The sequence below is a fragment of the Siphateles boraxobius genome, unplaced genomic scaffold, assembly GCF_051911475.1.
Source record: "Siphateles boraxobius isolate OS27281-9 unplaced genomic scaffold, OSU_SipBor_1 7, whole genome shotgun sequence".
Classification (NCBI taxonomy): Eukaryota; Metazoa; Chordata; class Actinopteri; order Cypriniformes; family Leuciscidae; genus Siphateles; species Siphateles boraxobius.
The window spans coordinates 18408856-18427044 of NW_027509197.1; the positions used below are offsets into that span (position 1 = coordinate 18408856).

Genomic DNA, 18189 nt, shown 5'->3' on the forward strand with positions numbered 1-18189 from the left:
AACAGCTTGCGCAAGTGCAAACCCTCTTTTGGGCTTTAAACAAAAACCTACTGTCAGGATTTACAAAAGACGTGAAAAATTAGCACTGTGGACAGTGCTAAAAGTGGACAGTGTGATTTTTTCGGCTGACCTTATTGCATATGCATTTGTAAGAGTTTCCCTTTCAGACGCAAAATTTAGGGGAGGAGAGCATTTAAAGGAATTATGCAAGGTGATTTACTAATTTTAGTCAATTTACTGGTATATGCACCATTATTTATCACCCAAAAAAGCATGTCCTAAACCAGATGCTAATTTACACTGCTCTTAGTAGATTGCCTCAGTCATTATGGAAATTATCCAGATGCTTCTGTGTTCTTTAATTTGCACGTCACCAGATCACTCGCAGAAATTTCCACTCCCATCTGTGCTTATGGAATTGTGCTCTTATGCTAATTTTCCCTGTTTAGTAAATCTGGCCCTTAAACTGTACACTTAAACTTTCACTTGATAAAAACAACAACAAACTAACCTCTTGTAGCATCCTTTACTCCAGTGCACAGTCCTATTCCTTTCACCTCATCATCAAGTGTTCCCAAAATCTGCTCATTCAGCTCAGAGAGCTCTTGGAAGGTGCTGGCTCGGGCCACCGTAATAGCTTCACTGCCCAAATTATTGAGCTCGTCCTCAAAATCACCAACCCCAACAGCATATATGCGCACGCCTCTTTCTTTGAGACCTAATGCTGCTGTTTTGCTGTCATCCCTTGACCGTCCACCAGTGACTACCATTAGAATCTGTGGAATTCCCTCATCCTTCCTACTGCCTCTTTCTTTTACAAAATGTGTGTTCTGAACATGACGAATGGCATTGCCTGTTTTAATTTCTCGACCTCCCTTGTACTCTGCTCGAGTTATAGCATTGATAATATCATCCTTATTTTTGTAGGTGTTGAGGTAGAATACATCGGTCACATCAGTAGCATAATGTGCTAGACCAATCTGAATGTTGTCTCTCTCAGTAAAGAACAGGTCAATTAAATTAAGAATAAATTCCATGACCTCTTTGAAATTGTCCTTGCCAAGATTGATTGAGCCATCAACCAAAAAGACAATGTCAGCAGCCTTGGCTTGTGGGAGTCCAGCAGCTACGGGAAACCAGACAGAATAAAACATTTAGAGCCTATTATTATACATGCATCATGTACAGTATGTCTAAAATAACAATAACATTAATGCTCCACTTACATGTCTCTTCAGTGGGAAGTTCCTCTGCAATCGTTCCATTAAGTCTGGCTATAAACTTGCTCTGTATGTTTGGAAGATTTGGGAAAGTAGTCACCTGCAGAAAGTCATCAGAAGTGGTAGTAATCTGTGCCAGCTGTCTTGGGTCTGCATTTTCTGCTCCAATTCCTATACAATTGACCCGAGAGCCTCTGAGAATTGGGCCATAAGTAGATACATCAGATGTTGACCTTCCACCAGTGAGCACAACCAAGTGCTGGGAAGCCTGCGCTAGACGTACCCCAGCAGAAGGCTGGAGCTCCTTTCGAATCACATACTTTATTGCCTCAGCTAGGTCAGCACCACGTCCACCCATGTGACGCAGTCTTTTGATTGCAGAGATGACAGATTGCTTGTTGTTGTGAGAGTTCAAAGAGAACTCAGTTTTAGGTCTTTCACCATACTGTACCAGAGCCACGCGAACTTGGTCAGGTTGTACATCAAGCTGATCAACCACTTTCAAGATAAAGTCACGAATGTGAGCAACACCGCTTTGTCCGACACTGTCAGTGCCATCAATGAGGAAGATGATGTCCTTTCTTCCAAAATTAAGAACGACTGATAAGAAACAAAAATGAAATTAACTAGTAAATGTACTGCATATTCTAAAAAAGTTATGTGCTTGTGTAAAAATAAACAGGACATGAATAAATTAGGCATTAAATGTTCTGATATTGTTGATTAACCTGAAAGAATGTTTAATAAAACCATAAAAAGTAGAATACCTTTTGGAATAGGGGTGGTTGCAATTTCATCTCTGGTCATGGTACTGACTTTGGTCAAAAGCTGTTGCTCCACACTTGCAAGTTGCTGGAAGTCCCTAATGGTGTATGTTAGTTCCGGACTAAAAGAAATTAATTTTAACTCCTCTGCATCAGCATTATGAGCTCCAACTGCTAAGGGAGCAACATGGCTTAACTTCAGTTGGTTAGCAGGACCAGATACATCATCATTTGACTTTCCCCCGGTTACCAGGATGAGAAACTGGGGCACACCCTCTTCTACACGGCTTCCGGCTGATCTTTGATAGATGTTCTTTGATACAAATTCCAGAGCTTGGCCAGTATTAAGCTGATTGCCACCTTTGCTTCTCATTCTTTGTATTGCTTGACGAACTTCATCCTTGGTGGAGTACTCATTGAGGAGAAATTCCCTTTTGGGATCATCACTGTACTGCACAACTGAGACCCTGACTTTGTCAAGACCCACATCCAACTTATCCACCACTCGCTGAACCATGTTTCGTATGGCAGGGAACTCAGTGCGCATCTTTGTTGTGCCATCAATAAGGAAAACAACATCCCTCTTATCTCCAGGAGGTAATGGAATTGTAGCCTCTATATGTTTAGAAATAAATATAAATGTTTTTTTTACACAAAAATAAATATGACAATAACCATAGCCATAACAATAGTAAATTGATCTCAATTAATATACAAAGGAAACTGACAGTCTGACCACAGGATTCACACACAGTTGCACAGATTTAATACCAAATCGAGTAGAACTCCACTCATAGTTATGCAGAATGTCAGGTATATTTAAATAGTTTAAAATTTTGACTTTTGGACTTTATCAATTATATTTTATATATATATATATATATATATATATATTGCCACTCTGAAGATGTTCTTCACCTCTTCACAGTTTATGGGATGATGTAAATATCCATTCTTGGTCTATTTTGAACATTTAAATGTAAAAATGCTCTAGATTGGCACCTAAATGGTAAATGGACTGCATTTATATAGCGCTTTCACAGACCCAATGGCCACCAAAGCGCTTAACCTACATAAATTTGTTGTTCAAGAACTATAACTGTCTGTGCCATTTTAATTATGGCATGTGGGATTATGGCAATATGACAATATGGCATTTAAGGGGTGGTGATGGCGCAGTGGATAAGACACATGCCTTTGGTGTGAGAGACCCGGGTTCGAATCCACTGTGATACACCAATGTGTCCCTGAGCAAGACACTTAACCCCTAGTTGCTCCAGAGGCGTGCGACCTCTGACATATAGCAATTGTAAGTCGCTTTGGATAAAAGCATCAGCTAAATGAATAAATGTAATTAATAGAAGTCTTTGACTATTGTGGTAGGTCTGGCTGTTTTAGTATGTCACTCACACCATGATTGTTGTGTTTTTAAGATGCTGTGGCATGAATGTCTTAAAAACAAAAAACAAAAAGTTGATGGAGAAGCTGACCACACTTAGTGTAGTCTTAGCCTCACTCCACTGCATACTGCACATAACAGTGGAAAGTCTTCTTGTACAATCCCTCTTCTTGTATTATGTAATGAATTGGAAATCAAAGTTTTCTTGAAACCAGTGTATCTATTCTAGTATTTATGTTGCAGGCAATGTCTGTATTTGTTATTTGAGAGGTGACCGAGGGTCTGACCCATGTTAGGAATGCAGTAACAGTATTTACTCATTTTATCCGGCTTCCAGAGAATAATTATGTATTTTGTTTTGTTTAGTCATGAAAGTCAATAACGCATCAAATGTATCCACTAATGCATATTTAGTATGTGAAGTATGTCATTTAATATAGCCTATTGTTTGTATACTAGGGAAGCAAGGAACAATATATGCAATAGGTTCTATAGCCTACCTATCAAGTCAATCCCTGAATATTGATTTGATTTGATTATAATTATCATTATCATAATTTTAATTAACCAGATCATATAATTTAATATTAATTTAGAATACAAACAAACCACTGTAATTGTCTACATTGGCAACTGGTTTAATTTGCCCTATATTACTCTAAGGCTATACATGCCACAATCAGCTGCTGGGTCATTATAGTAGAACGTGCGCCACTACGGACTGAAGAACACGCTGAATAACGCTAGCTGTGTCCCAATGTGAAGGGTGCATCCTCCGAAGGCCACGGACTTCGAAGGATGCAGCCTATTCGTCCTTCGAAGGACGCACCATGTAGCCTTCGTAGGATTTCCTAATTGCGCAACCAGGTGTTCCCGATTACCACTCCTGGCGTCCACAGCTGCCATCCTGATAATTCATTTGTTATAATTGAATAAATAGCTATGGATCCAGAATTGGCTATTGTTATTTTTTTGTTTTATATTTTAGTGGAGGACATGGTGAGGATGTTTCAGTCATGTATTTTCGGCTTTAATAGCCAAGATCATGGCCAGAGCTGGTTTGCTGCGTCCCAATTCAGAAGCTGCTTCCTGAATTGCCAGATTACACTCTAAACTGTTCAAGTATTGGGTGCTAATTTACGTAAATAATGTAATGAAAAGAAAAGAAAACATACATAGGCATAGGCCTATAAAGGTTCAAATGTTCACTTATCTTACCATAATGCGATTTTGTAGGTTAGTGTATACTTTTTATTATGTAGCATAAATGGACAATATAAATGATGAATATGGTAAATATATATTTCAACCCCGTATTATGGAGGGAAAAAACACTCCATCTGTGAAAAAAAAAAAAAAAATCCGTGGCGACGGTTGTGCAATCCGTCCCTTCAGTTTATAAACTGTAGCCTACTCACAATATGTTTTATGTGTAAACATAAATGTATAAAAAATACACAATTTTATTTGTGTAAACTCACAATAACAAGAAAACGTTGTGCTTTTGTAAAATAAAATAATAGAATAAGGCGGGCTTTCATGATCTCCGTGAACTGGAGCGCGTCTCAAAAATGAACTGTAACAAACTATAGCATGGTAAGCCTATACAAAGCTTGAAATGTCCACTTTTAGACGAACAAATTCGAATATAATTTCCAGGTTCTAATTTGACCTTAGAAAACCAGTAAAATCGACATTTTTCCATAGGCTATTTAATTTGTGAATATTTCAAATAAAGGGGAAAAATAAACAAAAATCTGAAAATACCGTCAATATAGGCCTATATATATATATTTTTTTTTTTTTTGCGCAGCATTTGGTGTGTAGGGCCTACAGTTCAAATTCTAATTTTGGTGCTCAACCTCGCGTTTTAAAAATAGCCTAACAGCCGTTCATTTTTCTTTTTTCAATTAGAGGTTAAACAAATAAAAACGAGTTGACGCAAAAGTACACGGACCTTATATTATTAAATATTTCAAATAATGTATTTGTAGAAAAAGTTCGATAGTCTTGGGTCCGTGTACTTTTGCGTCCATTCGTTTTTGCATAAATAAAAGTAGTTGCGAATGATGTATTATTCTTTTCTGTATTACCAGAAATTATAGAGTAGGCTATTTTAAGTTGTTTCCGCTGTTGATAGAAAAATGCAAGTGTTCGCACCCGCGCCTGTGCCATGCAGTGCACTGGATATGCGTCAAAATCTTGTGTAGGCTATGATAATCTTAGCCCTGTATTATTATTGTCTAACCTGTATTATGACTTACATTTGACGAATTGCTTTGTTCCTTTTTTTGATAAAAGCAGCTTCTAAATATGTAGCCTAAATGTAGGCTACTAATAATAGTAGGCATAATGATAATTATTATTATTTGTGTTTATAATTATAACTATAAATGAGTTCACTGAAGACAGTAGCTAATATGTTAATCATAAAATAATTTATGAATGTTTATTTTTATATAATAAAACCTAACCTTGTGTTTGTGTTATATTTATTTTTTATATGGGAAGTCTCTTTTTTGCTTATTCTATTATACTGAGCTTTTTCCTCCCAAAAAATTGACTTTAAAGGTATAAGCCTAAATGTCGTTTTTTTTTTAAATTCAAGAAATTATCCATTTAAAAAAATGATGTTTAAACACAATGCAAAGCATCCCTCATAAACAAGTGATCATCGTGGGCACGATTTGTTAAACAGTTTAAGCAGAGGGAACAGAGGGAATAGTTTAAGAATTCGTGAGTACAGTTTATAAACTGAGGGGACGGATTAGGTTTGACTTCCCGGGCTGCACTACGGGAATATAAACCCAGTTGAATATAAAAAAAGTGCAGTTCAAATATTACTCCCGCTCGTATAGACCTTATCTAGCCACGCCCCTTTCAGGCACTGAGCTCCTTGTCTAATGACTTCCGGTCTGTATTATCACAGCGATCTTGCGTAGTTATGAATGAACGGCTCGTTTAAAAAATTTCCAACGTACATTTGTTAAGACATATGCTTTACAATGCTTATGATAAACATTACAATGCTCATGATAATTTTCGTTAACTCTACAATAAGTAAATCAACTTCATCAGCTAATTCCTCCTGGACAGATGCCATAGAAATATTCAGAGCGAACGCAAAAACGGAAGTTCAAAGACAAAATTCTAAAGATGGCGGCGCCCTCGTTTCTCTGGTGCATAAGGTCTATAGCTGTCACAGTTGCTAGGCGACAAGAACAATCGTCCGTCGTTTTTTTAAATAAAAATGCTGTTGTTACCGGCGCGCAATGAGGATCGGGTAGGATAGGCCGCCAAGGATCCATTTATGTGTCGTTCATTTCACGGGGAAACGAAGGGTGCATTTGGCGTCGCTTTTGAATCAGGTTAGCCTTCGTCGCGCCGCGATGACGCAACCCGCCTTTGAATACAGCCTTGGAAGGATGCGAAATTGAATTAAAGCCTTCATCGCACCGCGAAGACTCAATCGGCCTTCAAATGCGGCCTTCGAAGATGCAGCCTTCACATTGGGACACAGCTGCTGACTAAAAGATGGGGAGGAGCTGAAGCCCGACGCCATTTTCATATGAGGTTTAACTGTCACCGTCCTGCTAGCGGGATGCCTAACTTTACTTAAATATATAACTATTAAATCCTAATTTAATCATGACAAACTATATATCGGTGGGAAAGTCTAAGACTCCTAAATAGATATTTTAGCGCTGTTTTTATTACAAATTATGTAGGAACAGTAGGCTAATAGATGAATTTATGACAAGAGTGCACCTCAAAAAATCTACATCATTACAGGAGTTTCTGACCTTTGTCACAAAAATTTGACGCACACACTTTTAATAATTGAAACTTTGTTTTTTAATGATAAAATCTAAAAAAATATATAGTATTTGTCAATAAAAAATGGTAAAATAATATTATCCTCTAAAAAGTATAATATATATATATATATATATATATATAATTTTTATTATTACATCACATATTTTAGTAGTTATCATAAATTAGGTATCATTTGAAAGCTTACGAACTCAGAAATCATCCTGTGAAAACCGTTTTGAAATTGGACGTTGCGTTACCATAGAAACGGTACTCTAAATTATTTTATCGGGCTCCTCCCCTTTTGGGTCATCATGTTTCATAATTTATTATCAAAACTTTTTCTAATCTTGACAAAACACATATTGTCAGAAAGGTCTGAGTCTCAAGGTTCCATATTTAGTGACAGAAGTGATATTTGGATAGAAATCTATTAATTTGTTACGGCAGAATGCAAGGGTGTAACTTTCATTTGAGAAGTGGGGGGACACAAAATGGGGGATTTTTTTTCTCAATTTGTTCAATTTAACAACAAATAATTAAGTTGATTATAATGATAAATTCTGCCAAAAATAAAAGTAGGCTACTAAACTATGTAAACTATGTACTAAACCCTGTCCCCATAGGAAATTAAGGCCGTGGCAGAATGCATACAATTAAATTCAATGGAATGTATGTCGCCCGGTGGCTATTTTTGGTATTACGCCTAAAAAAATCTCATGGGAACTTCAATTATTGTGATATCAACTTTAAATTTGGAACACAACTTGCTTAGATATATGGCTTTCATTTTATAGTAATTTTATAGTAAATACATTTTTTGTAAAATATTTAATTTATATAAAAGAAAAATATTAATACAGTATATTTGATTACTAACCCTACTGTAAATTTAAACTTCCATAACTTTTCATACTTTCATTATTTGAAGAGCTTTCACTTCAGCAATAATCTGCTGAGTGTTTTCTTTAAAACAAGACCAAACGGTAACACTTTATATTACGACCCGCAAACAACTGCGTAAGTAAACCGAAATTACGGTGTACGTTTCTGTAATTATAGTGTGCTTCCGTGTAGGTATAAGGGAACAATATGTTAGGTTTTGGGTAATAAAGGGGTAACACGCAGATATACAACCTGCAAAGAACTTCGTAAGTAAACCGAAATTATGGTGTACGTTTCTGTAATTATAGTGTACTTCCGTGTAGGTATAAGGGAACAATATGTTAAGTTTTGGGTAATAAAGGGGTACAGCCAGCTATATAAGCAAATTATTTATAATGTAATTATTTTAAAACTAACAGGTACCTATTCTGTTGGTATATTCCAGGCAAAAATTGTAAGTCTGTTGTATATAAAAGTTTTTATCACATTTCTGGCAAAATATGTTCTTGTGCAATGTAGTTACAGGGTAGTTTTCACATCTGTGGGTTGTAAATTAAACGTATATATATATACAGTGTGATTTCAAGATTATTTCTGTGCTGTTTACAGTTTGTACAGTGTCAATGTCATTTCAACATTGTGATTGTTTATTGTTAAACTTGTTTTAATAAATGTTTTTGGTTTAATTGTGCTACTGTTCTTTTACAAGTACTAATTTAGAAATTTGTTGATAATGCTTATAGTGAAGCTAGGTTTGTCTGTTTCAGCATACTGGTTTAATGTTGTATTTACCCTATAACTACACAGAACAAGGGGATAACAAGCGCCACTTTAATTTACAGCCCGCAGGAGTTACACTTACCCTGTAAATACACAGTTGAAACGGGTAACAAACACTACTTACTATGTAACAATACGAAACAACACTATTTGCACAGTAATTACAGAGAAAGGTACTCTTATTAAGAAAACAAAACAAAAAATGTTTTAATTACACGGTATATTTGCCCTGACATTTAAGTGTCATTGCAATACAAGGTAAGTACTACATGGAACGTTCTAAATTAAAATCAAATATATATATATATATATATATATATATATATATATATATATATATATATATATATATATATTAAAATATATATACAAAACAAAAACACTATTTGCGTACATATATATATATATATATATATATATATATTTATACATATATAACATATATACATATATATATATATATAACATATATATATATATATATATATATATATATATATATATATATATATATATATATATATATATATATATATATACGTTTAATTTACAACCCACAGATGTGAAAATTACCCTGTAACTACATTGCACAAGAACATTTTTTGCCAGAAATGTGATAAAAACTTTTATATACAACAGACGTACAATTTTTGCCTGGAATATATTAACAGAATAGGTACCAGTTAGTTTTAAAATAATTACATTATAAATAATTTGCTTGTATATCTGGCTGTACCCCTTTATTACCCAAAACTTAACATATTGTTCCCTTATACCTACACGGAAGTACACTATAATTACAGAAACGTACAGCGTCATTTCGTTTTACTTACGAAGTTCTTTGCAGGTTGTATATCTGCTTGTTACCCCTTTATTACCCAAAACTTAACATATCGTTCCCTTATACCTACACGGAAGTACACTATAATTACAGAAACGTACACCGTCATTTCGGTTTACTTACGCAGTTGTTTGCGGGTCGTAATATAAAGTGTTACCGACCAAACTTATGTCTATATTCCAAGCATTCTTGAATTACAACCATTTAAGATTGTATAGTGCATTTTAATGTCCATTATCAAAGGGGGAGGGGGTGGTGGTGGTGACAGTAAAGGGGTTAAAGGGTACTAAGACAATCACAAATTAATGTAAAAATTACAGAGCTAATCACAATTTTTTAGGGGGACTGAGTAGAAAAAGGACCTAGTGACGCCCCCGGAACCTGCAACATGTGAGAAGTGCCAGTATGCAAGAAAAAGTTAGAGTACACTGAAGCTTAAAATATAGAAGTGCCGATACTGCGTACCAGTGCGTACTGGCACACTTTGAACACTGCTAACTCATTTTGTAAGGGCTTTGGAAGTGTGGAGAACTTTGTCTTTAGTAAACTATCTGACAACTGATTTAACTTCAACTTTGACTCCTGATCTTCATTTAGCATATTAGATGCTGTTCCCAGCATAGAATGCTGGTGTTGTTAGCAATCTTCTTAACTGGATAACTAGCAAGACTTCTATGTTCAACCAGCAGTAAGTGACAAAATATACTATATGACCAGCTTCATGAGCTTACGAGTTTTACTGATCCACTATACTGACCATCACTAACTATCAAAAACCAGGATGGGGCATGGAAATTCATGCTGGTTAGAGGTATTATCACATCAACTAGGAAAACCAATTATGAAATGATTGCATTTACCTGTAGGGTATACAGGGCGCAAAATGGCTAACTCCTCACTAGATAGCTCAGTCAGGGAGGTGATGAGTTTGTCCTGAATTGTATAAAGTCCAGGCAAGTCATCAACTGTGTAGGCAAATGTGGGGACATAGGAGGTAACTTGCAATTCCTGAGGGCTCACGTCTCTTGTTCCTATGCTAAGAGTGAAAGTTCCTGACTGTTTCAGTGCAGTTGCAGGTGGCCTTATATTGTCTGTTGCTTTTCCTCCTGAAACCACAACAACAAATTGTGGAACTCCCTCCTGTTTCCTTCCACCGCGTCCAGAAACCAGAACTTCACGTCCAACAAAACCAATGGCCCGACCAAGGTTGCGCTGCCTCCCCCCACGTTGTCGGAGTTCCTTGATGTCATTTAGGACACCTTCTTTGGTCCTATGTGAGTTGAGGTATATGTCTGCATATGGAGAATCTCCATACTGCACCACGCCAACTCGGATCTTGTTCTCACCAACATTGAGTTTCTCCACAACTCTGTGCACAAACTCCTGGATAATTGGAAACTCTCTGCCAACACCTTCAGAGCCATCAATCACAAAGACGATGTCCTTTTTGGGTCCTTCTGACTTCACTAAAATTGAAATAAAAAAATTAAAAAAATTAAATATAAAATAATGCTGATTGGATGAAGGACAGTCTGTAAAATTGCAAACACCTAACAAAAACATAGATATGAATATAATTACAACACTCGGCACCCTTTTGCACTCGATTATTGAACGTGACTAATTTGCACTTGATTCCAACATCTATTGGTAAGACATCATGTCAGCATGTTTGTTCTTTTTCTTTAACTGGAAATTCCAGATGTGCAAGGTGTAATTTTCAACTGAATTTCACAGTATCTGAAATTGTTAAAATTAATTTGTGAAGATAATAAAACAAAAACAACAACAACAACAACAACAACAACAAAAAAAAAAAAACTAATATTTTGGAACTGAACTTTAGAAGGTGAATATGAGGTTTGGAAATGAAATGTTCACTACTTAAATATGCAACCATGATAAAATTGTAGGCTTGGAAAGAAACACTTGCAATTTTTTAATAAAAATGGTCTCTTTGTTTTTTTGTAAGAAAAACACGATTAAATAGAACATTACTTATTCACAAGGCACACTTATGATGTAAATGTGAAAATAACAATATAACAATCTGACACCAGCACAAAGATGGTGGGGCATGCAAACATGCATGCATGCCATTTAGTATACCACCACATTTAATATAACATTTTGAATATAGTTAATCTCTAAAAATGAAATACAAAATAAAGATGTTTCCATTTAAAACAGTAATGTTTGGGGAAAAATTACACAAAGTGCACAATGTGCAAGAGGAATAAAAGATATAAATAAAGAAATACATGTAAAATTTGCCATGAAACTCTCTATCCCATGATGCTAACTGCTATAATGATGTTTGATGTTCTAAATGATTTTTAAAGTAAACTTTATAGGTAGCACTTTCACTAAGGTGTGCTGAGTGATTGTCAACGTGTTGCGAGGTGGATGCTTGATGTTTGATGCTTCTTACTGAGTAAAAAGTAAAAGACCCATACCAAAGTATTTCTGACATTATGGTCCATAGATATGATGTGGGTCTCTGCATAAATAAAAGATTGCAAATTTTGCTGAACCAAAAAATAATAGTACATCTCTCTGCAAAAAGCCACCAAAATGCAAAATGGTCAAGGAAAATTCAAGCAAAGAAGTTTACATACTGCTGGTGATACTTACCTTAGCAAGTACCATACACATTGAAACAAAATAATGCAAGAATGTTTTATCTTTTTCTTACCTATTAAAGTAGTAGTGATGGACATGCCCTCTAAAAGTACTGTGTTAATGTTGGTGAAAAGCTGCTGTTGGACACTGGGAAGGTCAGCAAAGTCACTCACTGAGAGTGCATAACTAGGCTCATTGGAGATCTCCTGGAGTTCCCTGCTGTCTGAGCTCCTCGACCCTATCGCAAAGATAAGCACTCCCAGCTCTTTCAGGGATGAGGCTGGTGTGTCAACATTATCAAATGACTTTCCACCACACAGCAGAATCAGTAACTGAGGCACACCTTCTACAAGTCTGCTTCCAGAGGAGGCAGTGAAGACATTGTCCCTCACGTACTGCAGAGCTGCCCCTGTGTTGAGGGGTCTCCCTCCTTTGTGCCTCAGACCCCTGAGCGTGTCAAGCACGTCCTCCTTTCTTGAGTATGTGTTAAGATAGAAATGGGCCTCTGGATCTCTGTTGTACTGGACCACAGACACATGGTCTCTTTTCTCAGACACATTCAGTCTCTCCACCATCCTCTCAACAAAGTCAAGCATTGCAGGGAAAGAGCTCCTTGTGCCATCTGAACCATCCAGCAGGAACACAAAATCCCTCCTAGCCATCCTTCGCTCAGCTATGGGTAATGGAATGGAACACAAAGTCACGTGAGCCCTGGGTATCTGATATTGTCTGTGGATGTGTGTGTGCTCTAGCCGGTAACTACAAAAGGCAAAAAAAAAACGCTCCTATCCTTTCATCTATTTTACAGCCAATCTAACAGTCAAATGTTATTACTGTCTGCTAAAATAACATCTCATTTGGGCCAGAGTAAAACTGCCTAAGCTTACTGAATACGGCAAAATGAGGTCTACAATTTAAATGATATTTTCATCAAAAGACAAAAACTTGTTCCTAAAACTGATGAACGAGCGAATAAACAAACACTTTAAAACTCAACACTGCTGAACCCCCCGGAGAGTTCAAACCCATTGCTTGTTAGGCCAATTTCCCCCGCCTCTGCTAACATGCATCGCTAACATAAACCATTTAGTGTCTACGGCACGCTTTGCAAGGAGGGCTCAGTGTGCTGTTTACAAGAGACGTGTGAAAATCTGTCTTACCCGCCACAGTAGGTGTCATCGGCTTGACTCGTACAAGCACGTTGTTGAGGGAGCTGATAAACTGCTGCTGGACACTGGGAAGGTCAGAGAATTCATTGATGGGCTGTGCATAGGTAGGGTCGTTGGCAATTCTCTGCACCTCTCTGCTCGAATTTCTGGTGCCTATGCCAAAAATCAAGATTCCACTCTCTTTTAGGGCGGAGGCAGGTGTATCTATGTTATCGCTTGACCGTCCTCCACTGAGGAGGATAAGAATCTGAGGGACACCCTCTTGCTTTCTACTCCCCGCAGAGGCGGTGAAGACACTGTCCATCACATACTGGAGAGCTGCCCCTGTGTTGAGGGGTCTCCCTCCTCTATGCCTCAGACCTCTGACAGTGTTCAGGATCTCCACTTTTGTTGCGTAGGTATTCAGATAAAAATTGACCTCAGCGTCTCTACTGTACTGCACCACAGAAACACGGTCTCTGTTTGCCTCTATGTCGAATTGCTGCACTACTCTTTGCACAAAATCACGCATTGCTGGGAATGTATTTCTAGTGCCATCTGAACCATCCAGCAAAAACACTACGTCCTTTCTGGGTATGGCGTCATCAGCTAGGAATAGAAATCAGCATCATTAACACCAAGTAATTTCAAAACATCTTAACAATGTCACATGAATTCAACCACCTCATCGACTACCTAAGCTTTGGGTAATGGTCCCGCTGCTCATTACTACTTAGGGAGATCAACAAAGCAAAGCCTATGAGCTGGCTGTCATAAAGTTATGCCATGCACATACCAGTGAGAGTCGGTGAAGTTGGAGTGATGGGCATTGCAATAGCCTGGACAGAGGCCAGCAGCTGCTCTTGGACATTTGGAAGCTCACTGAAGTCAGACACGGAAAGCGCATAATTGGGGTTGTATGAGATGCTCTGCAGTTCTCTGCTATTAGAGCCCCTCGATCCAATTCCAAAGGTCAAGACGCCAAGCTCTTTCAGAGAGGAGGCTGCTGCATCAACACTGTCGAATGACCTTCCCCCGCTAAGCAAGATCAGTATCTGCGGCACACCCTCCAACCGTCTGCTGCCAGAGGAGGCTGTAAAAACGTTGTCTCTGACGTAGTGGAGAGCTGCCCCCATGTTGAGGGGTCTACCTCCTTTGTGTCTCAGACCTCTGACACGGTCAAGAACCTCTTCCTTTGTCGTGTAGCTATTTAGATAGAAATGGACCTCGGCTTCGCTACTGTACTGCACCACAGAAACACGGTCTCTGTTTGCCTCTATGGTGTTCTGCTCCACTACTCTCTGCACGAAATCCCGCATGGCTGGGAAAGAATTCCTAGTGCCATCTGAACCATCCAGCAGAAACACTATGTCCTTTCTGGGTGTGACGTAATCAGCTGGGAGGGGGAATACAGCATCATTAACACCAAGTAATGTGCATAACGTTCATAAACCTTCAGAATGACACATCAGTTCATCGCCTCATTAACTCTCTAAGCCAGGGATGGGCAACTCCGGTCCTCGAGGGCCACTTTCCTGCAGAGTTTAGCACCAACCCTAATTAAACACACTTGAAAAAGCTAATGAATGTTTTCAGGATTACTAAAAAAATTTTTTTGTCAGGGTTGGAGCGAAACTCTGCAGGACAGTGGCCCTCGAGGACCGGAGTTGCCTATCCCTGCTCTAAGCTATGGTTAAAAAAAAGTAGGGACATCACGAAGAAAAACGAGACACAGCGTATTGCAAAGTACTGCAACGCACGTACCGGTAACAGTCTGTGAAGTTGGAGTGATGGGAATTGAAACAGCCTTTACAGAGGCCAGCAGCTGCTCTTGGACATTTGGAAGCTCACTGAAGTCGGACACGGACAGAGCATAATTAGGGTCGTATGAAATTCTCTGCAATTCTCTGCTATCAGAGCCCCTCGATCCTATTCCAAAAGTCAAGATGCCAAACTCTTTCAGAGAGGAGGCTGCTGCCTCAACACTGTCAAATGACCTTCCCCCGCTAAGCAAAACCAGTATCTGCGGCACACCCTCCAACCGTCTGCTGCCGGAGGAGGCAGTAAATACATTGTCTATGACGTACTGGAGCGCTGCCCCCGTGTGGAGGGGTCTGCCTCCTTTGTGCCGCAGACCTCTGACACTGTTAAGAATTTCTTCCTTTGTCTCGTACGTGTTTAGATAGAAATGGACCTCTGGGTCTCTGCTGTACTGGACCACAGAAACGTGATCTCTGTTCTCAGCTACTTCCAATTTCTCCACCATTCTTTGCACAAATTCTTTCATTGCTGGGAACCCATTCCTAGTGGCATCCGATCCATCCAGCAGGAAGACAACATCTCTCCTCTGTCTACGGCCCTCAGCTAAAAACAGACATATTCGTGGGTCAGGTGGGGGACATTGTAAGGAGAGAAAAAAAACGACAAAAAAAAAAACAGAATGCATTACACACTTGGCGCTCGATCATGCTCTTTGTGTTTACGATATTGCGTCACCTTCCGTCAAGTTTTACTCTTCAGGAGGAAATACATTTCCTTCTGTAACTCATTAGAACTAGAGCAACAATATGGCACATTTCTCTACGACCATAATAAAAGGAGAGGAATTACAGGAAGCCGGTTTGGCTTTTTTCTTACCTATCGTGGTGGTGGTGATAGACGTTCCCTCTACAAAGGCTGTGTTAATGTTGGTGAAAATCTGCTGTTGAACACTGGGAAGGTCAGCAAAGTCACTCACTGAAAGTGCATAACTAGGCTCATTGGAGATCTTCTGGAGTTCCCTGCTGTCTGAGCTCCTCGACCCTATCGCAAAGATAAGCACTCCCAGCTCTTTCAGGGATGAGGCTGGTGTGTCAACATTATCAAATGACTTTCCACCACTCAGCAGGATCAGTAACTGAGCCACACCTTCTACAAGTCTGCTTCCAGAGGAGGCAGGGAAGACATTGTCCCTCACGTACTGCAGAGCTGCCCCTGTGTTGAGGGGTCTCCCTCCTTTGTGCCTCAGACCCCTGAGCGTGTCAAGCACGTCCTCCTTTCTTGAGTATGTGTTAAGATAGAAATGGGCCTCTGGATCTCTGCTGTACTGGACCACAGACACATGGTCTCTTTTCTCAGACACATTCAGTCTCTCCACCATCCTCTCAACAAAGTCACGCATTGCAGGGAAAGAGCTCCTTGTGCCATCTGAACCATCCAGCAGGAACACAACATCCCTCCTAGCCATCCCTCGCTCAGCTATGGGTAATGGAATGGAACACAAAGTCACGTGAGCCCTGGGTATCTGATATTGTCTGTGGACGTGTGTGTGCTCTAGCCGGTAACTACACAGGGCAACAAAAAAAAATAAACAAAAACGCTCCTATCCTTTCATCTATTTTACAGCCAATCTAACAGTCAAATGTTAATACTGTCTGCTAAAATAGCATCTCATTTGGGCCAGAGTAAAACTGCCTAAGCTTACTGAATACGTCAAAATGAGGTCTACAATTTAAATGATGTTTTCATCAAAAGACAAAAACTGTGCCTAAAACTGATGAACGAGCGAATACAAAAACACTTTAAAACTCAACACTGCCTAACCCCCCAGAGAGTTCAAATCCATTGCTTGTTAGGCTAATTTCCCCCACCTCTGCTAACATGCATCGCTAACATAAACCATTTAGTGTCTACGGCACGCTTTGCAAGGAGGGCTCAGTGTGCTGTTTTCTAGAGACGTGTGATAATCTGTCTTACCCGCCACAGTAGGTGTCATCGGCTTGACTCGTACAAGCACGTTGTTGAGGGAGCTGATAAACTGCTGCTGGACACTGGGAAGGTCAGAGAATTCATTGATGGGCTGTGCATAGGTAGGGTCGTTGGCAATTCTCTGCACCTCTCTGCTCGAATTTCTGGTGCCGATGCCAAAAATCAAGATTCCGCTCTCTTTTAGGGCGGAGGCAGGTGTATCTATGTTATCGCTTGACCGTCCTCCACTGAGGAGGATAAGAATCTGAGGGACACCCTGTTGCTTTCTACTCCCCGCAGAGGCGGTGAAGACACTGTCCCTCACGTACTGGAGAGCTGCCCCTGTGTTGAGGGGTCTCCCTCCTCTATGCCTCAGACCTCTGACAGTGTTCAGGATCTCCACTTTTGTTGCGTAGGTATTCAGATAAAAATTGACCTCAGCGTCTCTACTGTACTGCACCACAGAAACACGTTCTCTGTTTGCCTCTATGTCGAATTGCTCCACTACTCTTTGCACAAAATCACGCATTGCTGGGAATGTATTTCTAGTGCCATCTGAACCGTCCAGCATAAACACTACGTCCTTTCTGGGTATGGCGTCATCAGCTAGGAGAAGAAATCAGCATCATTAACACCAAGTCATTTCAAAACATCTTAAAAATGTCACATGAATTCAACCACCTCATCGTCTACCTAAGCTTTGGGTAATGGTCCCGCTGCTCATTACTACTTAGCGAGATCAACAAAGCAAAGCCTGTGAGCTGGCTGTCATAAAGTTATGCCATGCACATACCAGTGAGAGTTGGTGAAGTTGGAGTGATTGGCATTGCAACAGCCTGGACAGAGGCCAGCAGCTGCTCTTGGACATTTGGAAGCTCACTGAAGTCGGACACGGAAAGAGCATAATTGGGGTCGTATGAGATTCTCTGCAGTTCTCTGCTATCAGAGCCCCTCGATCCAATTCCAAAGGTCAAGATGCCAAGCTCTT

At 39.2% G+C, this 18189-nt stretch overlaps 1 protein-coding gene across 1 annotated transcript in view; it reads right to left on the bottom strand.

Moving 5' to 3' along the window:
• LOC143723374 (collagen alpha-3(VI) chain-like) overlaps positions 1-18124 on the bottom strand; it is a 35573-nt gene extending 17449 nt beyond the window's left edge. Inside the window, exons 1-11 of the mRNA XM_077215695.1 lie at positions 17995-18124; positions 17211-17807; positions 16113-16712; positions 15240-15839; positions 14272-14871; positions 13488-14084; positions 12401-13000; positions 10566-11171; positions 1988-2599; positions 1227-1820; positions 512-1126 (exon numbers count right to left, since the gene is read on the bottom strand). Of these exons, the coding sequence (XP_077071810.1) occupies positions 512-1126; positions 1227-1820; positions 1988-2599; positions 10566-11171; positions 12401-13000; positions 13488-14084; positions 14272-14871; positions 15240-15839; positions 16113-16712; positions 17211-17807; positions 17995-18028 (6055 nt within the window). The 5' untranslated portion in view covers positions 18029-18124. The remainder of the gene's footprint in view (positions 1-511; positions 1127-1226; positions 1821-1987; positions 2600-10565; positions 11172-12400; positions 13001-13487; positions 14085-14271; positions 14872-15239; positions 15840-16112; positions 16713-17210; positions 17808-17994) is intronic.
• Between the last annotated feature and the right edge of the window lie 65 nt (positions 18125-18189).